This window comes from Populus euphratica, unplaced genomic scaffold, assembly GCF_000495115.2.
Source record: "Populus euphratica unplaced genomic scaffold, PopEup_1.0 scaffold544.1, whole genome shotgun sequence".
In the NCBI taxonomy this organism is placed as follows: Eukaryota; Viridiplantae; Streptophyta; class Magnoliopsida; order Malpighiales; family Salicaceae; genus Populus; species Populus euphratica.
The window spans coordinates 91,821-102,174 of NW_011500423.1; the positions used below are offsets into that span (position 1 = coordinate 91,821).

The window sequence follows — 10,354 nt, forward strand, 5'->3', positions numbered from 1 at the left end:
TCGACTTGTTACTATTGCAAGAGGGAGGAGGAAGATATCCTACATTGCTTAAGAGATTCTGTGTTTGTTAAAAATGTTTGGGAGACACTCGACTTTGTTTATTTGCGGGACTTTTGGAGTGTTAAAGTTAAAGTTTAGTGTTAAAACTTTATCTCATCCATTGCGGCAACTCTATTCCTTTCAACCTTCTAGTGGTTATGGAAGCGTAGGAACTATATTATGCATGATGAATATTTTGCAGGGGATTCCTGAATCATTAACCAAATTCATCATTTAAATGATGAATGCCGAAAGGGATGGGGCAACTTGGATTCAATTCAAAGAGATCCAATAAATGTTTCCTGGCTTCGTCTAGATGAATGCTATGTTTGTGTGTATGTGGATGGCAGCTCTCAGGGCAACCCCAACATGTAGATTTGAGGGACTGGTTCGAAACAATGAAGGTCACTAGATGGCGGGTTTTTGTGGTTTTGGATCGAATCTTCTTCCAGAGCTTATGGCAATTAAACATGGCTTAGATATAGCATGGGATATAGGCCATGGGAGGATCATTCTCCAATCTGATTCTCAAGAGGCAATCAGGCTTGTGAAAGAGGACAATTCTAAATTCCACAAATTGGGTGTGATTATCGTAGATGTCGAGTTCCTTCTTGCAAGGGAATGAGAGGTTTATATGCAACATACATCGAGGGAAGCGAATGCATGTACTGATTTTTTGGCTAAACATGGTGTAAAGAATCATGATTTGTTCCAGGTGGGGGACATTCCTCCAATTCATTGGGTATCAATTTTAGAAGAATTCTTTAGTTTGTGTCCTTTTAATTTCCGCTAAAAAAAAGAACAATTAAATTTAAATGAGATTCAATTTAACTGGTCTTAAAATAACATCGTAAAACTTAAAAATAATCTTGAAAAGATGTTTTGAATTGATTTACAGATATTGAGCTGGCCATGTAATTTTGTCATGATGTTCGCGTAAACAAGGAGAGGGTGTAGCTATTGTCTTAAGCAATAGTATGCTCTATTAATGTGCTTTTAGGATTTGGATTGAATCGTATAAGATTCAAAATTTAATTTCCTAAAACCATTCTCAATTAATGTTGCATTAATATTATATAGAAATTACACCCCAATAATTTTTTAAATTTTTTTTAGATTTCAGAATTACATACGCCACAAACAAGAATCTATCCTTATAGTAAGAAATTAAATTTTTGAGAAGTTAATGTTTATAAACATAAAGTCCAGAATTTCTAAATTTTTTTCACCATTAACTATGAATTTCTTTACTTACATAATAAAAACAATATTAATTTTACTGAAATTTTATTTTCTTAAACAAAAGAATTGGACCGCTAATTCAATGGACAAGACTTATGATAAGATTAGCCTCTTTGAGTAGAAATGAACAATTAGTTTCTTAACATATAAAGAACTCTTCAGTTCTCATCCACATGTATTAACATTGAATTCAAATTTAAAAGACATGATTTATTGAAACCTAATAATAATACTAAATTAATAATTTATTATTTTATTTTTCTCATCTAATTGAGATCTTTAATTTTAAATTTAATAGTTACATTTAGAACATGACTAAAAAACACTAATTTTTTAAATTTAAACTCTCTCATGATTATATTTTAAATTTAATGATTTACATTATATAATAGAAATAAAATATATATAAAAATTATTTTTATTGTTATCATACACTAAATTATTCTTATTCAAATTAAATTCAACATATATAATTAATAACTCTCTAATTCATGAGCATGAGAAAATAACATAAAAAAATGGAACAAAAAATTAAATACTAGATATGGTTAGTACTAATACCTCAAATAATAACGTAGTTTCCTCTTCTTAATCCTTAACCAACAAGACATTCATAGCCTCCATCTCTCTCTCTCTCTGACCCCTTCCTCTCCACATCCCCATCCACAACACATCTCCATCTCTTTCTCTCTCCCTATATCTCACAGCCCAATCCCAGATCCCTCTCTAACAAGACCAAAAATGAAAAACCCAGTTCCTAGTTTACCTTAAAGCTCTCGAATTTCCCAAAAATGCCAGCAATTAAGAGCATAATTAACAGGTCAACATCACACAAGGTGGTCCAGTACAGCTCAGCACCGGAGCTGAACCTTTTTTCCGCTGGCGGTGCTGCAGAGAGTACTTCATGTTGGGCTAATTTGCCACAAGAGTTGTTAAGAGAAGTGCTTGTTAGAATAGAAGAATCAGAGAGTAGTTGGCCACCAAGAAAAAATGTGGTGGCTTGTGCTGGTGTTTGTAGGAGTTGGAGACATATAACTAAAGATTTAGTTAAAGTCCCTGAACTCTCTGGCAAAATCACTTTTCCGATCTCTGTCAAGCAGGTAGCTTTTATATGTTACTTTGTTTCTGTTCTAATTTTGAGTTTTCGTGAGTTAATTGTGATTGGGGTTTATGGTTTTGATTTTGTGTTTTGATCCTTGATTTGATTGTCAGTGGTGAGATCATGGATTGATGAATAATGGAACTTCATTTCTGGGAATTTAAAGTGGGTTTTAATTGGTTTTGGTTATTGTTAAATGATTGTTGTTTTCTATGGATTATTATGATAGACATTTTGTGTCTTGGGATTTGTAAAGCTTGTTCTGGTACTGTTGTTTGTACCTTGCTTGCGTGAGGAATGTAATTTAGACTTTAGTGTGGTTGTCAATGTTGCAAACTTACAGTAGAGTAGAGAGTGCTTGGGAGCCCAAAAAGATGCAACTGAAGAATTAATTTGCTAATCATGATTTTAGTGTTGTTTTGACTGGTGAAATTAGATGTGGTTTGAAGTTGTAATGGACAAACATCGAATAGGTGCTCATCTCTGACAAACTTGTTTTTAATTGATTACAATTTAGGTTGGTTTTGTGGGAAATTTTATGTGTAGTAAACGGCAAGCGGTGATGTTTTTTGACACCTTGCTTGTTTATGATATTTCTGTGCTTGAGTTTTCAATGATTTCCTCCAAATACTAATTACAAGGAAAAGGGTTTTGGGACCGCCTTTTTCAGAATAAGACTTTTCCACTACCATCTGCAAGGTTTTGAGGGTAATCTTGCTTGAAAACACCTAAAAAAAAAGTAGATGTATACACTTTTTGGACCACCTTTTGCTTTGATGGTATAGGTCTATGGTGATGAGTAGCTTCAACTTTTGTGTAGTGATGCTGATTTTGTTTCTTCTTGGTATCAAAATTTAATTTCCTTGGTTCGTTATGTCTATAATGTTTTGCTAAATACACTGCATTAATGTTAGTAGTGACAAACCTTTAATTGATTAAATGATCCACAATTCTGATATGGGAATACAGATTGTTTGTGATTTGGGAATTTTTTCACTGGCTGTGTTTGAGTTTGGTTACAATATCAGTTTGTTGCTTTCTTCTTTTGGAATCTATCCTTTCTGCGTTGTCCCATTTGATTTTATTGTTTGCAGCCTGGTCCAAGGGAACAACTCCTCCAGTGCTTCATAAAGCGTTGCAGGTCCGCTCAAACGTACCGTCTCTATCTCAGTTTAAATAATGGTGAGCAGGATCTTAAAGGTGGTCAATTTGTTCTTAAGTTGCCTATATGGCGAGCTAGATTTATGATTCACAGATTCATCTTGCATCTTTGTCAGTCTTTTTTTTAGATTGTTTGTTGAGGTTTTCAATTTAATTAACCCCTGAATTTTAGGAGGGACCTGTCATTTACTGGTAGCTCGGAGAATTTAACTTTTTGAATTTGTGTGTTTCTTAATGCAGCATTAACTGAAGACGGGAAGTTCCTTCTTGCTGCACGCAAGTGTAGACGCCCCACCTGCACAGATTATATCATCTCTCTGGATACTGATGATATGTCAAAGGGAAGCAATACTTATGCTGGGAAACTCAGGTATGATACACTAGACACAGAATGAGTTTACTCTGGCTCTCTTTCTGGCTGGAATTTAACATTTTCTCTCCTGTGAAGATCCAATTTTCTAGGAACCAAGTTCACAGTCTTTGATGGGCAGCCACCTCATGCTGGAGCCAAGATGACAAAAAGTTACTCCTCTAGGCTGGTAAATTTGAAACAAGTTTCTCCAAGGGTCCCTACTGGCAACTACCCAGTTGCTAACATCTCATATGAATTGAATGTACTGGGTTCCAGGTTAAGATTTGGGCACATTCTACAATTTACTGATATTTCTTTGGAAATAAGTGAATGAATGGCTGTCTTTGGCCGTTTTCAACAAAAATTTTTTTTTAATTTTTTTTCTACCACAATTAAATCACTAAGCATGCTTTACTAGAAGCCTGGTTAATTTCTAAAATTCTTTCACATGTCAAGCAGGGGTCCTAGGAGAATGCATTGCATTATGGACGCCATCCCTGCTGCTGCCATTGAACCTGGTGGAGTAGCTCCCACACAGACCGAGTTTTATCATCACAGTGCAGATTTCTTTCCATCACTCCTGTTTTTCCGGTCAAAGTCAAACCATGTTGAGAGGGTTGAGAGCTTTCAATCAGGACCCTTGTGCAGTCAGAGAGAAGGAGCTTTGGTACTGAGAAACAAGGCTCCAAGGTGGCATGAGCAGCTCCAGTGTTGGTGTTTGAACTTCCATGGACGAGTTACAGTTGCTTCAGTGAAAAACTTCCAGCTGGTCGCTTCCCAAGAAAATGGCCCAGCCAGGCCAGAACATGAGAATATAATCCTTCAATTTGGCAAAGTGGGAAAGGATTTGTTTACCATGGATTACCGTTATCCAATCTCTGCATTCCAAGCATTTGCAATTTGCCTTAGTAGTTTCGACACCAAAATAGCATGTGAATGATGACACATGATTGAGCAGGTTTGAAGTTACTCTCCTAGAAACTAAAATTTCCTGGGCCATCATTTTATTACAACTTCTGTGTATTTCAAAGGAAAATCTAAACTGTCCAGAACCATGATTTTATTTGGAGAGTAGTATAAACTGCAAAAAGAAATCCTATCCAAGCTCTGTTTCATAAGTATGAAACGCAATCATGAAAATGTAGCAATGAAAGTGGCTTGTGTCTTTTTTTTCCTTATCATGGCTATTTTGTATTAGTGGGGTAATAGATGTGGTCTCTAGGAGTTGGATTGTGAAACCTTAAATGATTGAGGTTTAAACCAGATTAACCTTATCTGGACTGCTAAAGGAACATCAGCCTTTCTTTTGTGTGTGTGTGTATGGGGGTTTACATTTCCCCTTTCGCCCTCTATCAAATTAGTCTCCTGTTCTTCTAAAGCCTTGATGTGTTATGCTGCTTTATTGAACTACATAAGAAAGTGGCCTGTGTCTTTTTTTCCTTATCATGGCTATTTTGTATTACTGGGGTAATAGGTGTGGTCTCTACGAGTTGGATTGTGAAACCTTAAATGATTGACGTTTAAAACAGATTAACCTTATCTGGACTGTGAAAGGAACGTCAGCCTTTCTTTTGTGTGTGTGTTTGGGGGTTTACATTTCCCCTTTATCCCTCTATCAAATTAGTCTCCTTTTCTTCTAAAGCCTTGATGTGTTATGCTGCTTTATTGAACTACATAAGAAATTGAATAACAATATACCTAGGTTTATTGGCATTCTGAATTGCAATTGTCCAATGCTGTAGAAGCTTTGATTATAGGCATCGCTTTACTTTAGATAAATGATGGGGCTATATTTCCGACATTTTGCAGTTTTACCATGTATGCCAACAGTTATCCTGATGAGTGTTAGTAACCGTATCATTTTATTTGGTCCAGGTGGAATGGAGTTTTCTGGGCTGATTGTGGTGCAATAAAGTTTGTGAGGGAACTGAATATCTGGTAGTTACTGATACGAATGAAATGCTCAGAGGCTGCTGCTTATTTGAATGTTTTGATATAATGGGGTGGAGCCTGACTTGCATCAAGAATTCATGATGTAGAAAAAGATGTGGCATCTATAGTTTAGGACTGGAAGTGTCTGTCACCTGTAATGCTCTGTATATTTCACTTTCTGCGTTTTCTTCTCGTTTATTTTTATTTTCTTCAATTTTCTTTATTGTATTTTCATGCATTTGTTTTCTTTCTTTCTTTCTTTCCTTTTATTTGTTTTCTTTTTGTGGCTGTGTAACTATTTGTTACTTTAATTATTTGCTGAGACACCAAGATGCAAGCTTGACTTGTATGTTTGTCTTCCAAGGCGGAAAAATATCCCAAAAGGAACACACAAACACACACACATATATGAGAATCATCGCACGTGTATGAATACACTAGGCAACCGAACCATCTCGTACAATCCTTTCTCAACTTTATCCTTGATGTTGTCACCTCTATCTTCCTGCAGCAGCTGCTCCTTGTGTGGTCCTCTTGTCTTTTCTGTTTTCATCTCATCAGCTTGAGAGTTGTGATGGTCTGGACTGGTGTTTGTGTTAGTTCTCTCGTTTGCCTATCTTGGCTTTTGCATGTTGGCAGAAAGGTTGAAAAGCTTTGACATTATACAAACACAAGTTCGATAACCATCCTGGTGCCTGGTTATCTTGCTTGGAAGCGTTATATGTAAACAACGAAGGGTTACAAGACTCGAGACAGGCAAGCCCAGCTTGGTCTGGGGCTGCTGTAAGATGCGGTTGGTGTAGGGATTCCTGGAAACGGCATGTTTTTTAAGGAATTTTACGTCTTTAGGAATGTAAGAGTTCTAAATACGAACACGATATTTTTCACATTTATGGAAATTTGAGATTCCCTAACAAACCGGAATCGTGGAACCTAAAACAATCTCCTTCAACTGGACAAACGACCGGGCCTAGCTAGCTTGTACTCTGTTGGCATTCAGTTGCAGCAGCTGAACAAGGGACAGACCTGCAGGGACACGGGACCTTGCTTGCAACTAGATCTCCCGGAAAAACACATCCCACACTACTATAATTCTTGAAAAATCAGGCCAAAAACCGAGGCCTGGAACAGCACAATGGAGGGCCAAGATCAACTCAAAGGACGAGGGAAATGAAGAACTTTGATGCTGCCAACAAGGAACAGCTATTAAGGATGTGTTTGATGAGTTTGAGGTACCCCGAGGCTTGAATGCATATTGAACCCAGCCCTAAAGGAATTGAAGACAGAAGCACTTGTTAGAGCAGAAAGAAGAGAAAAACCGAGGGAGTTTCGAAGCAAAAAACCGTGAGTTAAATGAGGCTGCCTTCACTATTCATAGTTTAATTAGATGGCTATGGAAGTACTTGAAAAGGTGGGCTTACTATTTGAGATTATCCCTGGTAAGAAATCTCAGGTAGCTTCTATTAGAGTTTGTGCCAAATGCTCGAGAACCACTCGTTTAAACTGCATCAATGCAAGTGGTGGTTATTGATGAGGTGATTCTCGTCTCTTTAATTGGCTGGTGTTTTAGGAATGCGCGTAGATACTTATAAGATTTTTTCATGAGAATGTTCTCAGAATTAACTGTCCTTATAGCTTGGATTAGAGTACAGTTTTTGTGTTCCTTGATTTGTTTCCTACAGAGTTTTAAGACTGATTACAGATACTCATTTACTTTTTGAGTAATTATTCTGCTGGGTATGTTGCTAGTCCATGCAAACCAAAAATCTCTAAATAGATCATTTACTTGTCTTACTGTTTTCCGTTACTGCTTTTGGTGTGCTTTCATATTCAGCTCTTCAAAACAAACTCTTGAGATGTTATTCATCATGCAACAGCCGTCAGACAGTTTTTGCCGGGGCATCTATCCCTCAGCACAACCAATTTTTATTATGATCGAACACAGAAGAATTGGACTAAGGTTGTCACTTGTTCTTTCTGTCCTTCTCAACGTGTTGATTTCTTGAATTGATACTCCTCTTACTGACAAGGAACATTTTCTACTCATGGAAACAATAATTGTTTGATTTCTTTACCTTGCCATTTCATTAAAGTGGAATTATACTGTAGAATACATGGCTCGAAAGAAGAGCATGCACCAATGTCAAGCATAATTGTATGCTGTCATTCAGCTCAGAAAGGTCTGAAATCTTTGGCTGGGCTAGACAACTTATCTGCCATTTATCGACATAGCTATGAGTTCATGGATGTTTGCAGGAATCCAAAATTAGATTTTGTTAGAAAGCTATTTGGTGAGTTATTCATCTTTTATCTTCTTTCCGTAAGATGACAGCTTTATGCAGTGAATTATATCTTTTTAACTCTTTTCTTGTTTGATTTTAAATTATCTGTTGACACCATCTTTGGCCTGAACTCCTGAAATTCTCACAGTAAGCTGTTGACTCTTGCTACGTGCATAAAACAAAAATTGAAAATAGCTAAGTATACGTCAGTTAAACCATGGTTCTGTTTCCTCCATTTACTTCCCCAACTCCACATATACTTTTTTCGATGCATTTATGTTTTGGATACAGTAGGTGAGACAAGGAAGAGGCTATCTTCTTGTAGCAATAGAAATAGCTGCAAGAGGGGTTGATCTTGCAGAAAAAGCATACATATTCAACTTTGATCTGGCATAATATTACCAATATTACTATGCCAGAACAGCGGTTTGTTTTGCAAAGATATGAAAACGAATAGATGTTTACTATCAAGAGCTTTTTCAGGAGTTTTAATGTCAGTTTGAATTTATGAACATGGTTGGCAGCACGATCTATTTCCTTTTGAGTTGTTTTTTCGTCTGATGTGGTCAGCACATTAATGATATTGTGGAAAACGCTTAAAAACCACTAATAAATTACATGAAGGATTTTCAGTTAGGTGATTTGAAAATTACTGGAAGGAAGCATTCGCAATTTTTGAAAACAAAATCCATGCTAAAGATCTTCTTTCCCTGCATGCCAGTGATTTCTTACTCTTGTTTGAGTTTTGCAAGAGACAAGAAGATGGATTTCTTGATTGTCAGCTGACATAGGTGAAGTCTCTTTAGAGTTTAGACTACGTACATGAGATTGCATCTCAAGGATCGCATTTCTTTTTTATTTTCTTGATGCCCGTCGTGATTGACAAAAACAAAATCAATTATATAGCAGTTCAATCTAGAATAACTGAGCTCTTTGAATGATGCTTTTAAAATCCAAAATGTTAGGGAAGTTATTAACGATGAATGATCATAAATTCATATGAATTTTTTATTTTTCATAACTGATGATTTTAGGGTTGGTAACAGAGACTGGATTTCTTGTAAAAATAGAAGATTTTAATAATTAAATCAGTGATTTTATTATAAAAATTTATGATAAATGAACATTAAATTCTAAGAATATATATATATATATATATATATATATATATATATATATATATATATATATATATATATATATATATACACACACACATACATACATACATGTGTACACACACTAAGAATAAATTTTAAGAGAGAAGATTGTGAACCCCTTGCTTGGGTTGTTCAGATTGTAATTATAAGTTTTTTTCCTTTTTTTTTTTAAAGGGTGATAAGTCTTTTTCTTCTTCATTCAAGTGGGAGGTATGGAGAATTCTTTATCTTTTTTTTTTGCTCATTTATTTCAGAAGAAACTCATGAATATATACAACATCTATGAGTTTAATTTATAAAGGCTATTGACTACACATAAATAGTATTTCCAGATTCTAATTCAAATGAAAAGAATATTTGACTTTCTGTTTTCATCTTCTACAAATTAGATCCAAATCAACCTTAATTCTTTCATAATCTTCAACACTCTCCCTCAAGCTGGATAGAAGAGATCTTTCATTCCCAGCTTGTCCAAGATGCTTCTAAATGAAGGATTCTAAACACATATGGCAAATATATCAGCAAGTTATCCCCTAGTGAGAACATATGGTGTGTAAATCAATCCACTATCCAATTTTTCTTTGATAAAATGTCTATCTACTTCTAAGTATTTAGTTCTATTATGTTGCATTGGATTGTGTGCTATTCTAATGGCAGATTTATTATCACAGTACAACCTCATTGGCATATCCCACTTGATTCTTAAATCCTTGAGGACAATCTTTATCTATAGTAACTCATAAATTCCATATGCTATTATATGAACTTTGCTTCTGCACTTGATCTTGACACAACATTCTTTTTTTTTGCTTCTCGACGTCACAAGATTTCCCCTTAGTAGAGTATAATAACTTGATGTTGACCTTCTATCTGTTAAGGCACCAACATAATCAACATCTGTATATCATTCAAGTTTCAGATTTTTACACTTCTTATATAGAATTCTTTGCTAGGAGTAGACTTTAAATATCTGATGAGTCTATAAATTACTTACAGGTGTGAATCTTTTGGGTTGTGTATGAATTGACTCACTATACTCATTGTATAGACAATGTCTAAATGAGTGTGAGCTAAGTGAATCAGCTTA

The 10,354-nt window shown here is 35.4% G+C and overlaps 1 protein-coding gene across 2 annotated transcripts; it reads left to right on the plus strand.

Moving 5' to 3' along the window:
- Positions 1 to 1,873: 1,873 nt before the first annotated feature.
- Positions 1,874 to 6,178, plus strand: LOC105114584 (tubby-like F-box protein 3). 2 transcript variants are annotated; one of them, XM_011011165.1, is made up of 7 exons: positions 2,292 to 2,381; positions 2,494 to 2,545; positions 3,475 to 3,562; positions 3,782 to 3,911; positions 3,990 to 4,169; positions 4,353 to 4,851; positions 5,769 to 6,178. In XM_011011165.1, the coding sequence occupies exons 2-6, from the start codon at positions 2,519 to 2,521 to the stop codon at positions 4,831 to 4,833; spliced, it is 906 nt and encodes a 301-aa protein (XP_011009467.1). In that variant the 5' UTR covers positions 2,292 to 2,381; positions 2,494 to 2,518; the 3' UTR covers positions 4,834 to 4,851; positions 5,769 to 6,178. The 2 variants fall into 2 exon arrangements, with proteins under 2 accessions (XP_011009466.1, XP_011009467.1); XM_011011164.1 differs by lacking the exon at positions 2,494 to 2,545 and having other exon boundaries at positions 1,874 to 2,381.
- The last annotated feature ends 4,176 nt before the right edge of the window (positions 6,179 to 10,354 follow it).

Excerpts from the sequence above, each read along its gene's own strand:
- LOC105114584 (XM_011011164.1), top strand. The coding sequence starts at position 2,073 with ATGCCAGCAATTAAGAGCATAATTAACAGGTCAACATCACACAAGGTG. Across the intron at positions 2,382-3,474 it reads TTCCGATCTCTGTCAAGCAG|CCTGGTCCAAGGGAACAACT; the intron begins GTAGCTTTTATA and ends TATTGTTTGCAG. Across the intron at positions 3,563-3,781 it reads CTATCTCAGTTTAAATAATG|CATTAACTGAAGACGGGAAG; the intron begins GTGAGCAGGATC and ends TTCTTAATGCAG.